Source organism: Ochotona princeps, chromosome 15 (assembly GCF_030435755.1).
Source record: "Ochotona princeps isolate mOchPri1 chromosome 15, mOchPri1.hap1, whole genome shotgun sequence".
Classification (NCBI taxonomy): domain Eukaryota; kingdom Metazoa; phylum Chordata; class Mammalia; order Lagomorpha; family Ochotonidae; genus Ochotona; species Ochotona princeps.
The window spans coordinates 21,313,524-21,339,314 of NC_080846.1; the positions used below are offsets into that span (position 1 = coordinate 21,313,524).

Genomic DNA, 25,791 nt, shown 5'->3' on the forward strand with positions numbered 1-25,791 from the left:
GGAAAGCTGCAATCTATGGAAGTCTCTTTCTGTCAGGCTAGTGCTGCCTGGGGCGCTGGTTGCCCAGATGAAGAGCTGTAAGGACGTTGCCCACTGTACTAAAACGAGATCCAAATAATCAGCAGGTTAATAACCTGTTCATTTTAGACATTTTAAAGTTTCTTTACTTGACAAGCAAAACGATGGAAAGAGGTGAGCAGAATTCCCTTGTAGTGTTTCACTTCCTGAATGAATTTTATTTGTTTGGAAGAGTCACACAGAGAGAGAGAGAGAGAAGAGAAGAGAAGAGAGACGCCCAGTTCCAACTGCTCTGGCGTTTGGGGACTGGACTAGTAGGTGTAAGATTCTCTCTCCTCTCCTCTCCTATGTCTCTCTATCTCTCCTTCCTCACTATCTCTCCACCCTCTTCCCCTTACTCCCCGTCCCTCTCTAAGTGCCAGTCACTCTGCCTTTCAAATAGTAAATAAACCTTTAAACACACACACAAAGTTTGCAGATACTGAATGGTCTGCCCCAGTACATCTTGCTATTTTTAGTGATTTTTGCAGAATGGAGGATTTTTCAGGAATACATATTGGTCTTAATAGCCTCTTTCTGTAACAACCCCTTTATGTAATAAAACCCTTCCCCCCAACATCTAACTTCTTTTAAAGCTGGGTGAGAGGGCGATTCCTAACTTCTATTGATTTGTCTCTGTGAAAGCATTTTTTCTGTTACCAGTATGAATGTGGTACATCTGTATGTTTTCCTGTATTTTCAATAAATTCTTTGAGAATGACATTTTTATATAATTATTATATCCTATCATCATATCTTTTCATTGGTGTTATAGATTTTTGGTGCTTCATAAAGCTGATTACCTACCTACAATGTCCAAAGTAGACGTAAGATCTTCCTCTCTCTCTCTCTTTCTCTCTGTATATCTGACTTTCCAATAAAAATAACATAAATCTTTTTTAAAAAGTAATCTAGGTTAGCCTATGATGGAAGCACAAACATTTAGAAATCTGGGGAGAGGATCTCAGAGTGATTTTTTTCCGATGTCATCTTGTGGCACTGTTACAGCTGGGTTTGACTTCTCCATAGGTAATTTCATGTGACAGCTATTTTGTATGGAAAAGTCTTTTTCATCTTTTCTAAATTAAAAAAAAAGCTTATTTAAGCCCCCAGAGCACTGATTTTTTTTCTTACCTATTTTTGGATTATTTGGGAGAAAGAGAGATATACTCATGGGTTAATTCTTTTCTAGCCATATTTGTACCCCTAAATGATCACATTCTTTAAAAGTTTAAAAATATATATATGTGACAAAAGGAAATTTCCTTAGAAAACTTACCACTCTTAGAAAGCCCTACCACTCTCTGTCTCTTTAAAAATATGCACTATTCATTCATGAATTCCCTATAAATTTTTTTTAAGTATCTGGATGAAGGCATGGTGGAATAAAGTGCAACATAATTTTGAAGTGACAAACTTAGTTGCTTGTCACCCAAGGATTGGTTTGTTTGAAAACTATCCACTTTGTGAATGGTTTTGTGAATGTGCCAGGTTGTACCCACACAGTCCGGGCAGCTTCCAGAACATCCACGTGTCGTGACTCAGAGATTCCCAAGGGCATAAATCCCAGTGACTGGCTCTAGAAGAGCCATTCAAAAGTTATTTGTGGTTTCCTGGCAGCTTTGGCACTTTCACACCAACCGAAGCATTTGCACTTCATTTTGCATTACGGGTGATTATTTCAGCAACTAATTAGACACGAGGAAGCAGCCTGGGAGGGAAGGGCTCGGTTCCTATCACGAAGCCAGCATGTAGTTCTCACAGAGCGCGTGAAAGTACACAGGCTCAGAGAGGACAATACTGTCCCCTGTCACGGTGACACCACTGCAGAACCAACGGCCTGTGCACTTTGTGCTGCCTTTCTTCCCAGGTTCACATCCAACATATTGAAAGCCAAAAGGGAACTGCGCTGTGCATGCTGTTCATAAGCCACCTTATTTTAACTTTCATGTTATAAAAATGAGTAAAGGCTAAACTAAACAAAACAGAACAGTGCATGTGCTTGCATGTAAGCCATCACTCAGCTGAGACAGCTGTCATTTCTTTGTCACATGTGTTGCCCTCCGTATCCACTTCTTCATCCCTGATTTCATGTCATTTGTCTCTGTGTGTCTGGGAATTGGGCACCTCTCCTTCCTACCATATTTTGAATTGTAAAACCAACATGTAAGGCTGGCACCATGGTTAATCCTCTGCCTGAAGCACTGGCATCCCACATGGACACCAGTTCATGTCTTGGCTGCTCCACATCCTGAACTGCTCCCTGTTAATGACCTGGAAAAGCAGTGGCGGATGGCCCAAGGCCATGGGCATGTGCAAGACCCAGTAGAAGCTCCTGGTTCCTGACTTTGGAATAGCTTTTTTAAAAAAAAGCATGTAATCGTGATAGAGAACTTTAGAAATATGCAAAAACCCAGGACCCGGCCTGATAGCATAGTGGTTAAAGTCCTCCCCTTGCATGCCCGGGATCCCATATGGGTGCCAGTTCTAGTCCCGGCAGCTCCACTTTCCATCCAACTCTCTGCTTGTGGCCTGGGAAAGCAGTCGAGCATGGCCCAAAGCCTTGGGACCCTGCACCCGTGTGGGAGACCTGGAGGAAGTTCCTGGCTCCTGGCTTCGAATTGGCGCAGCACTAGCCGTTGCAGTCACTTAGGGAGTCGGATAGAAGATCTTCCTCTCTGTATGTCTCACTTTGCAATGAAAATAAATGAATCTTAAAGAAAGAAATATGCAAAAACTCATAAAGCAAAATACTGTCCTCTGTGATCTTCCTCCCCACAGAGGATCAATGGTGTCTACATTTTATGTCCAAAAATTAGATTGTGTGTGAACATATGACACATTATAACTCTTCTGCCATTATGTTCCTGTGTTCTACCCTAAAACATGAACAGCCTTCTAAAATCATCACATAGTCAATCCGTGCTTTTGGAAAAGAATTGTTCTTTATGTAATTGGTACATATTCCCTGTTAAAAAAAAAAGTAAGTATAAAATGAACTGTGACCATCACCCATAACATCTCTATACAGCGGTGAGGTTCATCTTTTTAGTGTCTTTAAGGCATTTTCTCTGTGCATACCTATGTACATTATTGACATAAAATTCTCTTAATCGATATTCATTTGTTAAAGAGAGCGATTAGGGACATCAGTTTGACACAGTAGACAGGATGGCCCTGGGAAGCCAGTTTCCCACATCAGAATCCCTGAGCTCCAGCTCCAGCTCTGCTTCCAGTTTCCACTTTTTATTCATGGACATCCTTGGAGGCAGCAGGAGGTGAAGGATCAAATTCCTGGGTTCCTGCCACCTGTTAGACCTGGATTGAGTGTCTGGTTCCTGGCTCCGGCCTGGACCAGTCTCAGCTGTTGACATGCTCGCGCTTGCTCTCTTGTCCTTGCTCTGTCCTCTCACTTCCACACCATCAGATTTTTTTTAAAGCACAGTTAAGCGGGTTTTAGTATTTTCACAGTATTATGCAACCCTCACTTTTAGAACATTCCCTAAAAAGGTAACCTCAATTAGCAAACATTTGCTATCCTTACTCAGTCCTGACTGCCGCCCTCCCCAGTTTACCCAGCCCCATCTAACCGCTGGTCTACTTCCCAGTCCTGTAGATTTGCTTGTTCTGACTTTTTCACATAAATGGATTTATACCAGGGTTCCTCAAAGTTCATGGAAAGTGAAGTTAAAAGATACCTTTATTGTGGTGCAAAAATATAAAGTTTCCTTATGTGGTTTGTTTTCATAATGTACATTTTTACTAACTTTTGGAAGTACCTTCAGATGTGCTTTCTCATTGTAATGCAAATGAAAGCCGTCATCCATGTGGCTTGTATCAGCCACCAAATAATATTGCATTATATGACTATACCATTTCTGTGCATATATATTATATATATGTAAAAATGTACTTATTTTTATTGGAAAGTCCGATTTACGGCATGAAAGATCTTTCGTCCACTGGTTCACTCCTCAAGTGGCCACAGTTGCCAGAGCTGAGCTGATCCAAAGCCAAGAGCCAGGAGCTTCTTCCAGGTCTCCCACATGGGTGCAGGGTCCCAAGTCTTTGGGCCATCCTCAACTGCTTTCCCAGGCCACAAGCAGAGAGCTGGATGGGAAGTGGAGCAGCTGGAACACAAACTGATGCCTCTATGGGATCCCAGCACATACAAGGCAAGGATTGAGCCACTAGGCTATTGCACTGGGTATATATATATATATATATATATATATATATATATATATATATATATATATTTAAAGATTTATTTTTATTACAAAGTCAGATATACAGAGAGGAGGAGAGACAGAGAGGAAGATCTTCCGTCCAATGATTCACTCCCCAAGTGAGCCTCAACGGCCGGTGTGCGCCAATCAGAAGCCGGGAACCTGGAACCTCTTCCGGGTCTCCCACGCGGGTGCGGTGTCCCAATGCATTGGGCCATCCTCGACTGCTTTCCCAGGCCACAAGCAGGGAGCTGGATGGGAAGTGGAGCTTCCGGGATTAGAACCGGCGCCCCTATGGGATCCCAGGGCGTTCAAGGTGAGGACTTTAGCCGCTAGGCCACGCCGCCGGGCCCGCCCATATATATTTTTAAAGATTTAACTATTGGAAAATTGGAGAGACCAAGAGGGAGAGACAGAGAAATATCTTCCATCTCCTGGGTCACCACCTATATGGGGATGTTATTAACATTTTAGTATTATGAAATTATGCTATTATTTTTATAGTTACTATTATAAACTTTTTATATTGGAGGACTCAAAATATTACAGATGTGTTAACTGAATGATAGCATTTTACTTATATTCAGGTTTCCGAGATGTTTTCTAAAAGAAGACAGAACTATAGTTCCACCAATGGCACCCTTAACCCTGGGAATGGAATCGCTGCTTTGGTTTTCTTCCAGGAATCCTCATAGCTATTTATTGTGGTCAAGCAAAATTATTTTTCTGCCTTTTTTCACAGTGAGAGGAGAAAAAGAAAGTGCTGATTTTGGTAATAAGTGGTAATCAGGTGGGGCCAGCACACAAGAAACGAACGTGGCGTGAGTAATTAAAGCAGTGCTCCCCAACCTTGGCCACAGAAAAGAACCGCAGGCATCAGCAGGTTTTGTTTTTTTTTTTTGAAGGATCCCCATGTGACTCCAAGTCAAGATTGGGAACCTCTGGCCTAAACAGAACTGTAAAGGAAGACCAGGTCAAAGAGAGTGTGATGATGGCTGCTCTGGGAAATAGTAAAGATTCCAAGGCGGGAATACGCAGTGAGATGTCCAGACATAAGACCAGGAGAGAATCAGTGGACTAGAGTGTCGGAAGGAAAGAACTGAGAATTTTCAAGTAGGGCCCGTGAAAACCTTGAGAGCTATTAAGGACAAACAGGAGTACAGTGACATGAAATTACAGGAAGCTTCAAATGTTTTTAAGTATATTATCTTTTTTTTTTAAGTATGTTCTCAAAAGTGTGGTTTCCAGATGCCTTCAAAGCTTGGAGATGCTTGGAAAGAAACTTGGGAAACCTTGAGAGTCAGATCCATGAAGCACAGAGTGCAGATTCTGCCCCTTCCTCCCAAGCAAAGCCCCTTGCCCAGTTTCCGTTTCCCTCATCTGTAGATTGTGCATGTCAAGTGTGCGCCCTGCCTTCTCCACAGCATTCTTACTACTCCACTTGGGCAACAAATATAAAACGGTGCTGCAAAATGGACACTTCTGCCAATGATGCATTGTTAGTTGTAACCCTGTAGACTGCTGTTCACCAGCACTTCAGTATTGTGACATTCTGAACAACTGACATTTGTAGTGAAGATGCTAAAAGACCTGTGACACTCGTCTGTTCAAGGGGCTTACCATCCAAGGGAGGAGACGGATGAAGACATGAAGGACCGTGACTACCGTGCTGTGCATTCCCTAAGGATGGGAACTGTACTCCTGCTGTTCCCACACTTAGTCCAGTGCTTGAAACCTAGCAGGTGCTCCTCAGATGTTTGTTTAAAGAACTGATGAAATAATATGATACACAGGGCCCAGCATGGTGGCCTAGCGGCTAAAGTCCTCGCCATGAATGCTCCAATCCTATATGGGCACTGGTTTTAATCCCAGCAGCCCCACTTCCCATCCAGCTCCCTGCCTGTGACCTGGGAAAGCAGTCAAGGACGGCCCAAAGCTTTGGGACACTGCATCAGCGTGGGAGACCCAGAAGAAGCTCCTGGCTCCTGGCTTTGGATTGGCTCAGCTCCAAACATTGCAGCCGCTTGAGGAATGAACCATCAGACGGATGATCTTCCTCTCTGTCTCCTTCTCTGTAGACCTGCCTTTCCAATAAAAATAAATAATAAATATTTTTAAAATATATATGATAGATGGTAAAAAGTCTTACAAATAAAATGCTTTGGTAGTTTTGAAGGGAGGGATCCAAAACCTGGCACATTGGCTGAATCATAGAACAGACCAATAGATACATGATAAATTACCAAATAATGGTGTTGAAGTAGGGTGGGCAGAGTGTTGCCATGCCCCAGAAAGCTATTTTAGTTAACACACAGTAAGGATGAGTAAAACCACATCACAATCAAAATTTAGAATTAGCAGCAAGGGATTAATGAGTTTAAATCATAAAGATTGAAAATGATTCAAGGCCAAGACCAGGGTGGTAAGGAGAAACAGTGATGGATCCAAGGCATGGAGCCCGAGAAACGCTTGTGTGCTCAGGATGGTCCCTGTGCGCACTACCGGTTAAGCTGCATCTCACCCGGGGTAGGAGCCGCTGTGCTCAATGAGGATGTGTTTCCTCAGGGCAGGCGGAAGGACCAACCATGTCTCTCTTCTGTCCACAGGAATAGATAATCTCTATGAGAGGGCGCTCCACATCCGCAAACTCCTCCTAACCTTGCCCCGGTCGGTCCTTATAGTGATGAGGTACCTCTTTGCTTTCCTCAATCAGTAAGTATCCAGATATCCTGTCCAAATGCCCTTCTGAATTTTACCTTTGATCTTGGCCCCTATCAAATGTGTGTTGGGTTGCAAGTGTCAGCAGAGAGAAGATGATTGACAGTGGACTGAAGGTACATTTCCCCAGCAGATCGAGGTCATTGTGGGATAGCTGAAAGCTCTACCCCAGCAGCCGTCAGTGCAAAAACAACCCAGATGTGACTGGAGACACATTTTTCAGAGAAATCTGTTTTTCCAGCTTCCATCCAAAGCTAATGTCATGAATGTTTTTTTCCGAAATGCTATAAACCACCTGCTGAAATTGTCTAATTTTTTTTAATGTTGTAGCCAGTGATGGAAGGACATCATAGATGAGCCATTACGCCCAGATCCAAAAGAGAATGTCTGTAAATTGACCGTGAGGAGAAAAAATTTCCAGGACATTCTACAAAACATTGTAACAAAAATCTTGGGGGGAAAAAACGCCTAAATTATTTTCAGAAAAACTTCACTCTTAATTTAAATATTCTATCTTATTGTACGTATTCCTTTCTAATAATTGGGCCCTGTTATAAGAGCGTCGTCCCCAAATGCTATGTAGAAGCCCCCTTGCTATTCCACATTTCAGATAAGAAATCAAAAATCAGTTCTTCAAGAAGTCCGTACAAATGAAATGAAAGATAGCATTCTGCGTAAGTCATGAAGGCTCTTGTTAGTGAAGTCGATGTGGAGTCAACATGTTGAGGAAGCTGGGGGATACACCTCCTCCGGCTCAGATTCTCCCTTCTACCCTTAGGATATTTTTTTCTCTGTTCCACTGGAGAGTTTCAGTTCTCAGAAGCCATGGACATTTATTCCCACCCTGTTGATGAGTCCTGAGCTCCTGCCCACTCAGGTGGACCCTAAGAGCCTTGCATCATCCACTGGTGGAAACACTGGCAGGGAACTGTCCAGTATGGTGCTCTACTGCTGGTCCTGGGGGCCTCAGTCAGTCTCCCACTTTTACAGAAGTTACCACTGGAAATAAGTGGCATCTGGACATATATAAAGTACTTAGGTTAAAGGGACTCCATGTTTTCTTCTAGATTAGCCTGGTTAGCCAGGCAACTGTGAAAATGTGAGGCTTGTCTTCCTTGCCTTTCTCTGCATGAGTTCCTTCCCCTTTGCAAGTATGGACTCCTGCTGGCCCCTTTCCTTGCTGTTCCTACCATTTTCCTGACATGCTTAAGTAAAACCGACTGTGAACCAATCAACTACAGTGGACAAAGAAAGCAGTCTGTTAATCAGAAGATTTCTGAAAACCGAGATCTAATCCATCCTCAGTAACGCGAAGGCAGACAGCTGACAGCGCCCCCAGCGGTTCTGTCCAAGTTGCCCATCAGCCACCTGTACCTGCCTTCCTGCAGAGAAGGTTAGCTCGCTCGGGACAGGAAGTTTGAAAAGAGAGTTCTGTTTTTTTATTGTAAATTTAAAAAGTTGGAAGTATCAGTTCAGTATCAAGTTTATGTTTTTCAAGTGAGCACTAAATTAAAAACCCTGAAAGATTAACTGTGACTCCCGACCCCCATGGAACTCCCGTGTGCCTTTTGACAGGTAGACCATTGTTCTCTGGCTCTCACTGCTTTCGGCTTCCGTTTCCAAGACGATCTGTAATGTGATCAGATCTTTGCTGTTACTGTGATCTTTTTCAAAGATCCTATGCTAGGGAGATGGCAGAAAGAAAAGACATATGTTAGCTGTATAAATGATACTCTTGTCTTTTTCGACTCTACCCTCTCTTATTTCTGAAAAAGGATAAAGTATCATGCCACGTGGTCTTTCTGTTTCTTCACGTCTGTCGTCTCACAGTGGTAGTTAGGTTTCCTTTGTCTCCTTCCACTTGTCATCTGTTCACCCGGATTTTACAATTTCCTTTTAAGACTGACATCCTATACAAGGGAAGATAGCATCTCTGGATTCTCCCTAGAATAGCAGTTTGTCCCATGTTGGAGACATCGCAGGAAAGAGCTTAGAGTGAGTCACCTGTGCGCATGTTCTAACATCTGTTCGGTGGTCTGAATTGAGAAAGTAATGCCAGACTCCTAGAAATCTCCCCCAGCATTTGTCATCCTCCAATAAAATGACAGAGTTGAGGATGGTCTTTTGTGACAATGGTGGTTGCCTAGTGTTCTCCATCTTACCAGAAAACAGATGATAAATTCGGAAGATGTGTGTGCGATATGCTTTTTGTAGTAGTTAGATAGACAAGTTAGATAGACACATTTCCTTACTTCCTCAGTAATAGACAACTGAAATGTGTGATATTTTTTAGTTATGGGAGAATAATTTTAAAGACATTCCCACAATGCTTTGTGGGAATTATTACTGTCATTCCCCGATTTACTAAGCAGTTTTTTGGATCTGACCATAACATTTACAAATGAAACTCATTTACTACCTGGTCCTTGTCTACACTGTAATGGTTATTATAGCCCTCCCTTGTGACCATGAAAAATTCCACATACTTAAGCAAATAGGACTCATATTCCCCTCAGTTTCTACCAAGTTGAAAGTCTTATGGCTTTGAAGGTTCAATTTCTTTGTGGTTTGATGAGCAAACTTATAATCAGATGGAACATCATTTTGTTCCAATAAAAACCAAATAAAATACTTTAAATCCTGATTTGCAAAATATGAATATCTTACACAAAACATCTATTTTCTTTTCCTTCCTGCTCTTCTACAACTCCTTGCTTCTTTCCATAGTCTTTCACAGTACAGCGACGAGAACATGATGGATCCGTATAACCTGGCCATTTGCTTTGGCCCAACATTGATGCCTGTCCCAGAAATACAGGATCAAGTGTCTTGCCAGGCCCACGTGAACGAAATTATCAAAACCATCATCATCCACCATGAGACCATTTTCCCAGATGCTAAAGAAATGGATGGCCCTGTTTATGAGAAATGTATGGCTGGAGATGACTATTGGTAAGTTCAAAAATTTTAGTCCTCTTATACAAAAAAATAAATGTGAAAAATTATAGACATGAAAATGACAGCTGAGGTAGACAAAAATCATTGTCCATAGTCACTAGTGTTTCCAATTTTAAAAATATACATTTTAAGGAAGAATACTTGAGGTGATACCAGGAGCCACACCAACTTTGTGTCTTATGTGAGAATTCCTCTTCATTCTTTCCTTTTCCCTAACAATAACATCTCTTTAGATATCTCTGTCCTAACCTGACTTTTGTAGATAGTGAATGTTTTTATGTCATATTGAGCAATATTAATTTCTATTTTTACCTTAAATAAAAAACAATTGAAAATTTTCATTGTGAATTGGGCAACTTTGGTTTTATATGAAGTTTTTCAAAATTCTAATTTTAATGGAACTGTAGCAACTATTTTTATTCTTATTTTCACTTTCACTCTTACTAATAAGTATTAGTCTGACCAATTATACTAGTAAAAGTCATTGTGAACAAATAGTAAAAAAATCTTAATATGGTTGTGTCATCATTTTCCAACCAAGTATAGAAATGGTGGAAATATGATCGATCAGTCAAGTAATCCCAGAAAGTGTTTGTGTTCACTATTTGATACATCAGTTTCCAGTTTCCAAATACAATAGAAGAATCTCTGATCTCTTGAGTTGACTCCTGCGTACCTGTGATCTTGTTTACTGTGATCATTCTATCAAGTAAGTTAAGAGGCCAAGGAAAGTGTCCAGAGAAATAGGCTGGAGGTAGCCCAGATGATTCCAGAAGCCACACAGATCTTCCGACACAGCAGTCTCTCAACCTACTGCAAACAGCCCTGAAGAGCTGAGCTTCAGGGCACCTGGAATCAGGCCGGTCTAAATCCTTCATCTTGGGCTCTGCGGAGGGCACCGAGCACAGGTGGAAGAGGTAGCAGAAAGACATTTCAATAACCGAAAGCACTTTTTTCCCACTTGGACCTCAGTATGATTATACCCCTTCAGAACACTGAGAGAAGACCATTCCCAGAAATACTGCTTTCTGAAGTAGCAACAAAACATGCTGGTTGCAGAGTAACCATGTGGGTGTCTGGTCAGTATTACTTGATGTGTTGAATCCTAGGACAGTTTGTGATTGCTGTTTTTCCCAAACAGGGTAGAAGTTCCTTAATAGTCCTATAGCTAGACTTAACAGTGGGATCCGAGAGCAACCCTGACAGCCTCTTAGCAGGAGGTCATGTGCACAGAGCAGGAGGGGACCCCAGAGCAGAACAGGAGGATAAGAGCAGGTCTGTATCCTAGTGCCGTAGACTCTCGAGGTCTCCTAAGTGCTTTTGCCATAGAAGTCGTGGATATTTCAGCAAGGATTGTCAGTATCGGCACCAAGGACCGTAACCCGACTGCCAAGGAGATCACGAGGAATTTAAGTGCCCTTGTAGGCCAAGAACTCTGAGTTCAGTCATTTCCTATCGGATCTCCTACATAGGATTGAAGCAGCCCAAAACCCATAGGGTTTGGTGACATCTGAACAACAGCCAGGACCCCGGGTGGTCCTGAGAGATAAAAGAATTGTAAATTTCCTTCTGGACTCAGGAGAGGAGCTTTCTCTGGTCCTTACTTAGTTCCAACTTTAGCTCCCCATCCTCTCTCGCACTGACCATCAGGGTCGCTCAAGAGCCCCAAAATTATCTCAGACAGGGACTAATATAGAAAGCTTTGAACAGACAGGAAAAAGTCAGCTGGCCTATAATTGCTCAGCCTGTACCTTATTGGTCAGGCTCCCGATCTGGCTTCTCCTAGACCTCACCAGGTAGGCTGCAGAGTTCAGTTATTCCTCACTTGCTAAGTCATTAGGGATTTCTCAGCTCACCTGCCTAAGACAGTTCTACTCTTCAGTTGTTAATATATGGCTTGTTAGAGTTATAAGTTTGTTTTGATTATCCTAAAATGCATGAAGTTCTGTAAAATCTTGCTTGAATACTAAAAACTGCTAAGTTTAAATATAATAAAATTTAAAAAAAGAAAAAAATACTCCTATAGCTGGGGAACATGTGTTTATAGAATTCCTTCTCATACTCTCTGCTCTCCAGGAATTTCACTCATGTTCAGCAGAAAGTAATATAGTTGTTACCCTCACCCCCAGCATCAGCAATGTAAGTGGATTTCATGAAAAGGTCAGATTTATGTGTCTGATGAATGTAGTCCATCTGTCAGCACACATTTGAGGACAGGAGATGGACAGTCAAGGAATTTTAACAGAAGACAATGTCACACCTCTCCTATAGAGAAAATGTGGCAGCCAGTTCAAAGGCGCAGCCACAGAATCATACGTATATATTGGTAAAGGAAGTTACAGTCATGTTCAGTCAGAATCCATCCAGCTTGCCTTACTCTGGATCATAATTATTATAACTGCTAACATTTCTCTACAAGTCAGCTAATATATATAGTCCTGTAAGCTTCATTAACTATATTAATTGAAGCTCCAGCATCCCATTTTCAGATTAGCCAGGAATGCTTTTGCCATTCTGAAGTCTTGTATTTTTGCTTACAGCAGCAGCAACTGTTCATTTTCAAAACTGCCTATTGTACACTACTGTAAATGTGTGTCTGTTCTGCAGTGATAGCCCATACAGTGAACATGGTACATTGGAGGAAGTGGACCAGGATGCTGGGACCGAGCCCCACACCAGCGAAGATGGTATGCCCTGGACTCATGCTGTTATTAATACTAGCCCTTATATCCTTGTTCTTAAGCAATTACTTCTACTATAAGTCCCACAAGCACAAACATATTTGTGTAAAGAATATGTAAGTTCTAAAAAAGAGTGTACCCATTAATAGCCGTGCAACTCCAGTCAAGTGTAAAGAAAAGGGATAAGTTGTTACCTTTGAACTTCCCTGATCCCACTGCTTTACTTACTTTTCAGGAGTGAACACTATAAATATCTGTGTTTCTAGTATCCTTTTAAATTTTCTTCAACTTCTTATCAATGCAGTCATTCTCAATATGGTATTCATGAACTTTTTTGGGATAGTACTCTATTCTAAAACTTAACCACACAGGTGTTAATTCTTTTACCATGGTGTAGTATTCCCTTGTATGTATCTATTCAATTCTTGATGAATATGATAGGTGTTTCCTATCTCTTGCCACTAAGCACTGTTATGAACAGTGTGAACATGTCTGCTATTGCTAATGCACCAGGGATTTCTCTACAGTATATGCTTAGGAATAATTGTGTCTTCAACTTTACTAAGGTACTGCCAGGCTGTTTTTGAAAATTGTTGTAATATTTTTTGGAAATGGTTGCAATGATACTCCCACCAGAAGCTTGTAGGCCTTCCACTTGTACAGGCATTGACACTTGGTTTTATCAAGTATTTTAATCTTTGCCAAATACTGTCGGTGCGTAATGATATCTAATTATGATTTTAATTTGCACTTCTCTAATTAGTGATGAAGATGTTGTCATAAAATTGTATTGGGGTAGGTGTTTGGCATAGCAGTTAAAACACCTGCACCCCGCATTAGAGTGCCCTTCGAGTCCCACCTCTACTCTTGATCCCGGCTTCCTGCTAAAATACACTCTGGGAGGCGGCACTTGATGGCTCAAGTTCCTGCATCCCTACTAGCTGTTAGAATTGGATTGAGTTTTCAGCTCTGAATTTCAGTGTGGGCTAGCCCTGACCACTACAGACAGTTGGGGGTGGGGGGGCGGGAGTGGTGAACCAGTATATTAATAGGAAATTCAAAGTATATACTGTGACCAGTTATCTAGAAACAACTGCCGTTAAAAAGTACTTTGTATCAGTCCCCACTCCTTCCTGGGAGACAGGAATCCATACTTGAACCATCAGCATTGCTTTCCAGGGTCTACATTAGCAGGCAGCCGCATACATATGAGACAAAGCACGAGTCAAACCAGGGACACTGATATGGGACACAGAGTCTTCAACAGCATCGTAATCATTTAGGATTCAAGGCATGCCCCTGTTTGATATAAATATACAAAGCTACCAGCTTTTTCTTTTTACCTTTTTAGCAACATGCAAACTCTTTCCTTATTTCTTTAACCGTATCAAATCTGCTTTGAATCACCCATTGAAGCTTTCTTTTTTTACTTCTAGATACTCTGGTACACTTTTGTATGTACTGCTTGGCAATTTGTCATAGCCATTTTCTCTTTACTCCTTTTATCAATCCTTTTTGCTATTTCACATTAGCTACTGATTCTAGGATGTCATCCCAGATCTGGTTTTGATGATTTTCTTGAGCCAAATTATTGCAGCAGGTTTGCAAAGATTTTCATAGAATTTTACAAATCTGTTAGAACTTCAGGTTTACCTGGTGGTAGGTTCTGCTATGGAGGGCTTCCAGGTGTCCCTGCCCAGGACACAACTTGTGCAGAGGACACTGATTTTTTTAGTTTTGAGCTTTTCCAGACTGCCCAGGTCCTGGAAAATTAAAACTGTAAACCTGTCTGAAGACTGGGAAGTGGTTGGGATCCTCAAAGAATGGTGGCTCCCAAGAATGGAAGGTAGGGGAGATGTTGAAATCTATGGAGAGGTACAAAGCATTCTGGAACCCAGAGGTAAAGTTTTTTTTTTTTTGTTTTTTGTTTTTTGGGGTTTTTTTTTTTTTTTTTTTTTTTTTTAACACTGAGAGAATAGTTCTCCTGCAAATGGGCCATGAAACTAAAGATTCCTCTCATTGAAACTTCCAATGAAAGCTTAAATGAACCCTGCCGGGGAAATGGCCTCAAGGATGAATCTGATCCATGTTTCTTACTATTCTGTTTTTCTCTGTGGGTTTCCACTTTCCCTGAGATTTTAGTCTTTAGTATTACTGTTCTGATAGCTTACCAATGCAAAGGTTTTGTTTTGTTTTTTAAGTTTCCTTGTATCTATAAAAGAAAGATGAACTGGGGCCAGCTTTCAGCTACTTAAATTACTGCTTGGAATGCCAACATCCCATATCAGAGTTCCTGGGTTCAAGTCTGTTTCTGCTTTTAAAATAAAAATGAATAATTTTATGAATATTAAGATGCAATGACATTTTCTGAACTTTAAAGGCTTATTAAGAATAATTTTTTTTAAAAAAAGAATAATTTATTGGAAAGGCAGAGTTTTGGGCAGTAAGAGAGACGAGGAGAAATCTTCCAGCCACTGGTTTACTCCCTAAATGGCCACGACACCTGGGCTGCAGGCCAGAGGCAGGAGCCTCTTCTGGGTCTTCCCCATGGGTGCCAGGGCCCAGGGACTTGGGCCATCTTACACTTCTTCCCCAGGTTCATTAGCAGGGAGCTGGATCAGGAATGGTGCACCCACAACTTGAACTGGCACCCAAGATGGGATGTTGACACTGCAGGCCATGGCTTAACACGCTGCAGCAAAGCACCAGCTCCTAGAAGGCATTCTTTACCATGAGGACTTATATATTTGTGACATGGGGGTTCACAGCCCAACTTTAAAGTCCCATAACTAAATTCACTGGAATATTGATTTTCTTTTGGGGAGTTCGGGTATCATATTTTCTTTGTCATCATGCCACTAGAAAGGCAGGTATTGCTCTAAAAGTGAGGCACTCACAGGATAAAAATTCTGTCTTCTGCAAAGGCTGTGGGAAACAGAGCTAGCAGAAGGGTCATGGACAGCAAGGTCCCAAACAAAAAGTGTAACGGGGCTGGTGTTTCATATAAAGCCACAAAAAGTACAAATGTAAGATTTCACAAGAGCAGGCAGCCAGAAACTCAGCTCTGCAGAATTATCTTTGCCCTTGCGCAACATCCCATGCAAGAAAATGGATCATGCTCTACTGTGTCACTGTTACGATGGGAGCATTGGCAGCTTTCTGCAAGGTCTCCACTGCACCTGAAGTGCTCTGAGACACTCCAGACATGCCACAGACTGATTTGCTATGCAGTGGCTAGCCTAAGATGTGAGTAAATAGCTATTGATTGACACTTCACTCTGAAATGGCTCTCAAAAGAGTACAAGGAGTGAAAATAATGAAACTGCTGAAAATTACTAGTTGATAAGCTGGGGTTACCGATAGAATGTTCTTGTAATTTGGTCATTCTGTTATGACCTGTCCATGTCTGCATGAAACAGAGTCTATGAATCATGTTCCTAGTTATTTTCAGATGATTATCGTAGAGATCACGTGAGGAAATGCTGATAAGACATGTATACAGCTGTAGTCTCAGGTAAAGCCCTGGGCCAGTACTGACTGTACGAGATTGAATGACATTAAAGAACATTGCTTTTCATTTCCGTTTGACAAACTATACAAAGGTTGTATATTATGCCATGGGCTGCTATCTTTTTTTTAGTAAGACCAATTATATGTGCATGCATTCACACAGGAATTTGCAAATTGTCAGTTATTTTTAGTAAATTACCATGTCTTCATTCCTTCATGGACATGTGTATTTCTGTCACTCAGAATAGGGCTACAAATTTTGATATCTGTCTTCTCATATCAACATCACTTATTCTCTTTATTTGCCAAGTGTAAAACAAACTATCAATCATTATAATTAAATGTAAAGTTAAAGCTCTCCATTATGAAAGTTAGATAATGAATGAAGTTATTTATATTGTTTGAAATAATTTGGGGGAGGAATGTAGGGTGTCAACAGAACCTAGAAATTATACTTGATTCATAAAGTACTTAAACTCTTGCTTTGCAAATTGTTCTTATGCCTGGATACTTTGCAAAGCAGCTTACTACATTCAAATGCTAGTGTTGTGGGCCATGATATATGAAATATTCACCTCTAACGTTCGCTAGTGAAAAAATGGGGCATTGTTCTTTGTCTTTAGTTAAAATTTATCTATATAAATTTATAGACATAGACAAATTTATCTGTATAAATTTATATAAGATGAAGCCCAGGCTTTTCCAACATGTTTGCTTGGGTTTTATGCTTTTGACTTTGTCCTGCTGAATTTTGAATGTATTAAGTTCCACCGTCCAGCCAAGAATTCCTTAAGCAGTTATTAGATACAGTCATAATAGATACTGATGATATTGCAGGGTACTTTGACATGAATGAACTTTTAAACAGGATAGCTTGTTACCAGAGGAAAGAGAAGGCAGTTTGCTGAGGAATTTGACAGCTAGGCAGCTTTCTCGGTGCACAGATGTGTGTCTGTGTGCCTGAACCTCTGGTCTCAAGTCTTTTTGTTTATTATTGATTAGACGCTTACTCATCTATGTTGGCAAAGGTGAGGAAGCAGTCGTAATGGAAGAGGGGCAAAAAAAGATCTTAATACCTCAAATTGAGGAACTTTTTTGCAGTCAGCTAGATCATGAAACACATTTTTTTAAGAATTTATTTTTATTGGGAAGTTAGACAGACAGAGAGGAGGAGAGACAGAGAGGAAGATCTTCCATCCGATGATTCACTCCCCAAGCAGCAGCAACAGCTGGAGCTGCGCCAATCCAAAGCCAGGAGCCTCTTCCGGGTCTCCCATGCAGGTGCAGGGTCCCAAGGCCTTGGTCCGTCCTCGACTGCTTTCCTAGGCCACAAGCAGGGAGCTGGATGGGAAGTGGAGTTGCTGGGATTAGAACCAGCATGCATATGGGATCCTGGGTGTGCAAGGTGAGGACTTTAACTACTACACTATCGTGCCGGGCCCATAAAATACATTTCTTGAAATTATCTTAATGTCTCATTTGTATGCAATATTTGTGGTCAGAATTAGATCAAGTTTGAAGTCCATTACTTCAGTATTTTTTAAAAAAAATTTTAAAGTCACTGTAGACTTCCAGTCCTAAGAACAAATAAAGTGATTGCATGCACCTCTCTCGCCAGTTCCCTCTATAGCATTGGCAGCTGTAGTGTAATATCACAGTTAGGAAGTTGGCACTGACATGGTCCATCTTATTCACATTTCGCCAGCTTTCTGTGGACTCCTCTGTGGGTTTACTTAGTTCTGTCACATGTACAGACTCAACCACAGTGAAGACAAAGAAGAGTTCTACTGTAAGGAACCTTCTTAGTACCCTTTGAAGCCACAGCCTCTTCCTTTCTGTGTCCCCACCCACCACCCTGTGGCAACCACTCTTTTCCATCTCTATAATTATATCATCTGAAGCATACTATATAAGGAAAATTATACAGTATGCAACCTTTTGAAGCTTGACCCTTTTCCCCCCTCCCACTCACAATATAACCTTGAATATCTTTTGATCTCCAGCAAATATAATTTTCAAATTTAGTCTTTTAATTTGGTAGGGGGCAGTCTAATTTGTCGCCAATAATAGAGGAAAAACATTGTCACTAATGTTTATGGTAGTTTGAAGATTTGAAACTGCCCAAATCACTATGAGAAAATGAAATACATTCAAATGGTATGGTGATTTTACTTGGATTTTAGAAAGTTAATAAAACATAAGCATCCCAGTTTTCTGGAATGATTTTTTTTCCATGTTAAAAATGGTAAGAACATGTTGCAAGGGAATTCCATCAATGTCAAAAGAATATTGGCGCAGCTGTGGGGGATATTGCAACCCAAGGAGAGAATTACATTGCAGTTTTGAAATATTTTTCAGTACACTGTCATTTATATCTCTAGTGAGACCATGGAGATTAAGATCTAATGTTCAATTTTTTGTTGTTGTTGGCCTAAGAAATTACCAGAGCGCGTTTTACTGGATCTCTTTAGCCATCTTCCTTTTCTCCTGCCTTGAGGAGTTGTTTATGCCCTGTTGGGACTGGCCTCGTTTGCCTCTCCAGCCTCGTGTAGACCTTTCTGTGCGTCCTGCCTTCCTCACTGCCCTGTGCCTCCCTCTGGTGTTCTTTACAGAATGTGAGCCCATAGAGGCGATAGCCAAGTTTGACTACGTTGGACGATCTGCCAGGGAACTCTCCTTCAAGAAGGGCGCCTCCCTGCTGCTGTACCACCGCGCCTCTGAGGACTGGTGGGAAGGCAGACACAACGGGATCGACGGGCTTGTGCCGCACCAGTATATAGTGGTGCAGGATATGTGAGTAATCCCACATCCACCTGCCCAGGTGCTCACGACAGGGGACGCCCACCACTTGTCTTAAAATGCCTTTAGTCTTGTGAGAAAAGGTCACAAGAGGTTACCGAGGCACAACTTCCCAGCTCACAAGTTTTTCACCTTGCTTGGTGACCTTGCTTGTAGTACTTCAATTTCCTAGACTCTAACAGGAAGGTCGCAGCACCTTTAACAGCGGAGAGGCATTACTAATTCCACATCACTGGTGCTCTTCATGTTTCAAAATTCCCAAAGGGGAAATCCTCTCATGTGTTTATAATTTTCTCATCAGCAAAGATTAATTTCAAAAATATTTAAAGATACTAAGTAAAAGTCACAGGTTACAAAAAAATTACGCTATACATGAGAATACTATAATATCTACTTTATTTCCTTTTAATTTCTTTGAAAAGGAAAAATCTTTCTCCTGCTGATTCACTCCCCAGTGGCCACAATACCAGGTCTAGGCCAAACAAAAATCAGAATCCAAGAATTCCATCCTGGTCTCCCTTGGGAGCAGCAGTGGCCCAAGAGCGTGGGCCATCATCTGCCACTTTCCCAGGTACATGAACAGGCAGCAGGACTCAGTAACTCCAGTATGGGATGTTGACAGTCACCGATCGCAGCCCACTGTAAAGCAATACTTTTTTTGGCCCCAGTGTTTTCTGAGTACAGTTTTTCACAGTGCTCCATCAGTAGAGGAGATATTTTTTTAGGGGAAAGAAAACTTCCACACAAGACAAACAGTGTCGGATACAACCCAATTTTAAAATGTTGAGGTTTCTGTCTCAGCATCTGTGAAGTATCACATTTTTGTACATAAACAGGCAGCTACCAAGTAATCAGTCGGGGTGGGTGTGTGGCACAGCCGTACAGCACCGCTTGAGGCACCCACATCCCTTAGAGTAGTGCCTTGCCCAATTCCTGGCTATTCCGTGTCCCATCCAGCTTCCTGCTGCTTCATCTAGAAGGCAGTACCTGAGGACTCAGATACTTGGGTCCTCGTCACCCATGTTGGAGACCCAGGTACAGTTCTAGACTCTTCACTTTAGCCTGGCCCGATCCCAGCCATTGTGGCCTTGGAGTGAACCAGCTGGTGGAAGATCTTTCTTCAGCTATCTTTTTCTCTCCCTGAAATAAAAGGAAATTTTTGTGAAATACTGAATCATAACACTATGCACACTCGATACATATATGTATAAGACCTCCCAGGCATGGAGGGGGGGAGTGTGGATAATTGTTTCTAGATATTGTTATAACATATGCTATATTATAGGTGATTGCTATATCATGCTTTGTGTATCTACCATTTTTAATGTGCCTACAGTAGAATTGCATTGTTATAATGAAAAGAGAAAGCTGTGTTGCCTCCACAAATGCCATCACTTTCATCCCATTTGTCAAGCACCAGACCCTCATTCTGGACTCTGTTTCAGGGATGATGCATTTTCAGACACCCTGAGCCAAAAAGCTGACAGTGAAGCCAGCAGTGGGCCAGTCACTGAGGACAAGTCTTCGTCCAAGGACATGAGCTCCCCGACAGATCGCCACTCAGATAGCTACTTAGCCAGGTAGGTGGCATCTGGTGCCTGGGCTCCCAAGCATCCAGCCCCCATCCACCCAGCCCTGCAGCATTACCCGATGTAATGAACTTTCCTGCATTCTCTTTCTGTGGATGTCTAGACAAAGAAAGAGAGGAGAGCCACCCCCTCCGGGAAGGCGTCCTGGCAGGACCAGTGATGGCCATTGCCCGCTCCACCCACCGCATGCTCTCTCCAACTCTTCCGTGGATCTGGGGTCCCCAAACCTGGCCAGTCATCCCCGGGGCGTCCTGCAGAACCGTGGCCTCAACAACGACAGTCCTGAGAGGCGGCGCCGCCCTGGCCACGGAAGCCTGACCAACATCAGCCGGCATGACTCCCTCAAGAAAATCGACAGCCCTCCCATCAGGAGGTCTACATCATCAGGGCAGTACTCGAGCTTTAATGACCACAAGCCACTGGACCCAGAGACAATTGCCCAGGTACCGTGCTCTTAATGCATGATTGCACTATAGATCCAGGCCCTGGCAAAGGTGTTAAGGATTTACCTTCTATGGCTCTGGGTCGGTATTGAGACAGCAAGACAAGTTAAAGCCTTTTGCAGACCCATTTGTTCCTCGAAGGGCCCATGGGTCTAGGGATCATCTTGATTTAAACAGACACTTGGCAGAAATAAAGGTAAGACCTAAGATGTTGAAAGGTAGGAAATTGTTCAAAAAGAATAAGGAAACGAATGGTCCTGGCAGAACAGGAGTGAGGCCCCAGGAACAGAAGGGTTTGTGTGCACGGTACAGAGGATACCTTCTGTTTAGGAAGTCACAAATAAGTTAATAATACCTCAGTCAGGAACCAGGAATCATTTGAAGAACTGTGCATCTGGCTTCTGTGTGCACTTGACACAGTGCATGTCTTGTGTCCCCAGCCAGCCTGCACGGAGGGCTCTCTAGCACTGTCTAATTCGAATCAACGAAGTAGAAATAGAGTAAAAAGCCAGTTTGTTAACTGTGCTGTGTTTCAGCTCTCTGGTTCCTTATATGTCTCACAGAGGCGGCAGACAAACTCAGGTTCACCACTGGGTTCTCTCCAACCAGGTAGATGGGAAAATTACAAAAGAATGGAACAAATATGGGAGAGTATGAAAGATGGATTATTTAATAAGGAGCACCCAAGAAAACCCACCCCGATAGGAAGGACTTCCAAGCCATTTGGAGTGGCCCTCACAGAGAATAATTTTGGCTAGCAAGTTAGATTGTGTGAGGAGTTTCATGTGATTTTTAAACATTAAGTTGTAAACATACAACAGCTTCTTGGCAAAAATCTAAAGAGCCTTTTGACCGTTTGGGTTTGTTTTCTATTTAAAGTGCTACATAAGGACCTTGGAGGCTTATTTGAAACAAGTAGGATTTGAGGATAGCTGAAGTTGATGGTTCAAGCAACACACATCACTGCTGTACTAAGTAGATGGGACATGATTCAGTGAGACACTGCATGAGAGCGGAAGGTCTCTTTAACCTCCTTGCTTCTAGAACAAGGGATTTCTTTCCTTTTACAGCGTTAAAACTAAAACCCAACCAATAGATGAGGCCTTCACATTCTCTCCAGGGCAAATATTTATTTAATTAAATAAAAAGAAACCCATATCCATATGTTTAGCAGCAAATGGAAATCGCATATGAAAGTAATCACTTGAAAAGTGATGTCACCCTCAAAGTGGCTGCCAGCTTTGTCCTTTGTTTATCTTTGTATCTCCCATGAGGACAAGTAAGCCTGCCATGGCAGTGTTCATACGCTAAACATCCAAGAGTTTTCATTAAACAAATCAGCGAAATCCCTGATGTGGAGTTTTAAAGGATAACATATCCATGTGTGATTGGGTCTCGGTTCACTTATTATTGAAGATTATCATTTGCTGCTAAATCGCGTTAGCAAATTTTTAAGCACTTACTATATGCCAGATCCCCTGATAGCAGCAACAGCTGTCTGCAGGTGCTTGTTCAATCGACGGTGGAGAAAAAGATGCAGATATCTTGACTTTTTTGAGCAGTGCCAGGGCGGTCATCTTCCAGGTGAGTGGAGAACATCACAAGGATGGAAGGAAGCGACCTGCCCAGTGGAGCAGAGCCAAGTCTGCTCCCCTTTCTAAGGCTGAGTATTTCATTATGGGCACATTTAGCACATTTAGTAGCCATTCATCCATCCATGGAAGATACTCTACTTTTGTAAACTAATATTTTATAATTACTCCTTTAGTCTCTAAAGTAAATCAGTTGATGTGCCTAATTTAAGGAGTATAAAGCTGTAAATGTCACCTAAAGGAAAGGCTAAAGGAAAAGGTTGTTTCAATTAATTATTGACTACACTAAAAGACAAACAGACTGTTATCTACTTGTAGAATTTCCATAAATGCAGTAGAAATTTGGGACTATTATACTCAGTGAAATAAGCCAATCCCACAAGGACAAACATGTTCTCTGACAAACAGCAATGTTTATACAAAATATAACAGATACACAGGTAAGCATGTGTGTGTATATATATATATTTTTATATATATATATATATAAATCTAGAGGAGAGTATAATGGAGACTAGCACACCAGGAACTGAAGATACTTTGCAGTATGCATCTCTACTCCTGAATAAAAGGAAGATTCCTAATGACACTGTAAAATATGATACAGCTTGGAACAATAAGGTTGCACATAAACAAAGATCGATATCAGATCTATACAGATCTATACACCAAAAAATGAACTAGCCAAAAGATACCAAGATAATATCTTGTTTATATTAGCTATTTTAAAAAAATACCTAGAAATAATTTAAGGAGGTGATAAAAATTCTATAATGAGGACTGTAAAACACTCCCATCAAGATAGTAAGAACCAAATATTTGAAAATACGCACACAGCCAGAAATGACATGCACGGAGCAGTATCCATGGAGATCCACTGCACGGTGAGCTCACTCCATTTTCAAGAATGCTTAGGAGTTAATCAAGTGTAGAGTAAATGCTCACAAATTTGAAGGAATAAATGAAGCCTGATTCTTTATTACTATTCATGTTTATTCCTTGAGAGGTTATTGAAGCATGTAAATTTAGCATTTTACCCAAAATTAAAATCAAATTCTAAATAAATAACTCAATGCTGAAAGGAGAGACCATTGGAAGACTGCCTGGAGCCTTAGGTGTGGTGTATGTTGATATTTGACTTCATAAACCACTGCAACAGGATCTGTTGAAAATTTAGATTCAAAATAACTGTATAATGAGCTTATAATCTCTAGGAACTAGGACTTGAAGATACTCATACTCCTTGTTGGTCTATTCGCTTTGAAATATTTGAGTAGAGGTCAGTGTGTTAGTGTGCATGATCAGCGTGTCATTTCTGTCTTATTGATTGTGTTTTGACAGGACATTGAAGAGACAATGAATACTGCTTTGAACGAACTCCGAGAACTGGAGAGACAGAGTACGGCAAAGCATGCCCCAGATGTGGTGCTGGATACCTTAGAACAAGTGAAAAATTCTCCCACCCCAGCCACCTCCACGGAATCTCTCAGCCCCTTGCACAGCGTGGCCCTTAGGAGCACGGAGCCCCAGATCCGCCGCAGCACCAGCTCCTCCAGTGACACAATGAGTACTTTCAAGCCGATGGTGGCACCCAGGATGGGTGTGCAGCTGAAGCCCCCAGCTCTTAGGCCAAAACCTGCTGTTCTTCCAAAAACAAATCCTACCATAGGACCTGCCCCGCCTGCCCCGGGTCCGACAGACAAGTCTTGCACGATGTAAAAATGAGCTAAGCAAGGTTTTAAGGGTAGGTGATTTTAAAAAGCAAATGGATTAGGGACAAATGACTGGAGATGGTTTGGCTTTTTTTTCTGTGTTGTCAAATGTCATGTCTGAGACTAGCTAAATTAACACGGGCATTTGTATTTTCTAAGTTTTTTTTTAATAACTGGACGAATCTTCTGTCATTTTAAAGACAATAGAAACACTTAGACTTACTTGAAAATCCAATGCTGCACCACTTGCGATGAAGGCAACACTGCTCTCTGCATCGTATAGCACTTCAGACTTAGTGTAGTCAGAAATGTCTTGATCTGAAGGCAGGAGAATCCAGGCTCCAGGTGATAAAGGAGTATGAGCCGTTTAGGTCTGTAGCACTTGGGGAAATGGCTGGGAAAAAAAAAGCAGCTCTCGTTGTCTACTAGTGGACAGCCAACACCTCTGCTTCCACGCAGTCCAGCTCATACTAAAAGCTTGCACATGCCCAATGGAACCTTAAGCCCACAGTGTGAATGTGTTGGTTGATTGTCTCTTTCATAACAGTTGTTGTCCAGGTCTAGGTAAGGACTCCAAGGAAGGGGGTGGAAATCTTTGCAGTGCTTGCTTGAACCTAGTCTGGGAAAGGAGAGGGAGATAGTGGCCCCAGAGCCACTGAGATTACTCCATCCATGACTAGGGTCAGACCCCCAGAGATTGCCATGTCCAGCCCCTGCTCTTACAAAGGACTGGAACGGTTTAACCTAGGGATTTTTCTGGTTACTCAACTCCAAAACCTCCTTCAAAGATCTATTGCGCAATAACTTTCCTAGCACAGATTTCTGTCTCCCCTGAATCCCCGTGTTATCCTTCGTGGAAATGGGGAAAGAAGTTGCCCCCGAGCCCTGGGGTCACTCAGTGCTCTTGCCCGAGTTTCCTTGGTTCCTCCACACAGGCCACAAGAGCCTGATGGTGCCAAGTTTGAAGTCCCAGCTGTCCTTATCCTGTGTCTCTCTGAGCCAATTATGGTACTTGAGTAAGGGCCATCCAGGGCCAGTGTGGGAAGATTACCTCGTGGTCCCAGGAGGATTTTTTTTTCCAGGTTTGCATCTTGGAACCACGATTATTTCACTTTTTTTCTTTTTTTTTTTTTTTGCACATGGTGTCTGCATAACTCACACAGTCAGCTGAATTCAATTAGGGACCATTATTCTCTGGCATGGTAATAATAGTCTTTTGTTAGCCCACACTGACACTGTATTTTCCCTCTTTGTTACAACATTTGCTTTGTATCTACTTTTTACTAAGGTCCAAACCAGCATTATCTTTCCAGCAGCGCTGGGATCATCTCTAGACCTTGGGAGCAGTTGATCTGTCCTATGGTTGAACTTACCGGATAAAGAAACTTTCTTTCCAAATTCAATTGAATGTCTCAGAACAAACCCTCAGGACCACCATTGGTGTCTTTCTCATTTGGTTTCAAACTGGAAGTCACTTGCATGCCCACCTGAGTTAACAGTGTG

At 41.8% G+C, this 25,791-nt stretch overlaps 1 protein-coding gene and 1 long non-coding RNA gene across 3 annotated transcripts in view; one reads left to right on the forward strand and one right to left on the reverse strand.

Annotated features, from left to right (window-relative positions):
• The window catches only part of SRGAP1 (SLIT-ROBO Rho GTPase activating protein 1), a 251,366-nt gene extending 227,010 nt beyond the window's left edge, over nt 1–24,356 (forward strand). For both annotated transcript variants that reach the window (XM_058673470.1, XM_058673471.1), the window contains exons 16-22: nt 6,893–6,998; nt 9,732–9,956; nt 12,570–12,649; nt 18,766–18,946; nt 20,398–20,532; nt 20,645–20,984; nt 23,918–24,356. In XM_058673470.1, coding sequence (XP_058529453.1) covers nt 6,893–6,998; nt 9,732–9,956; nt 12,570–12,649; nt 18,766–18,946; nt 20,398–20,532; nt 20,645–20,984; nt 23,918–24,295 — 1,445 coding nt within the window. In that variant the 3' untranslated portion in view covers nt 24,296–24,356. The remainder of the gene's footprint in view (nt 1–6,892; nt 6,999–9,731; nt 9,957–12,569; nt 12,650–18,765; nt 18,947–20,397; nt 20,533–20,644; nt 20,985–23,917) is intronic.
• LOC131482054 (uncharacterized) lies at nt 1,021–24,674 on the reverse strand. Its single transcript, XR_009246739.1, has 3 exons — nt 24,512–24,674; nt 22,448–22,605; nt 1,021–1,136 (listed from the first exon to the last, which is right to left on the reverse strand). It is a non-coding gene; the product is annotated as an uncharacterized LOC131482054 (long non-coding RNA).
• Nucleotides 24,675–25,791: the final 1,117 nt, after the last annotated feature.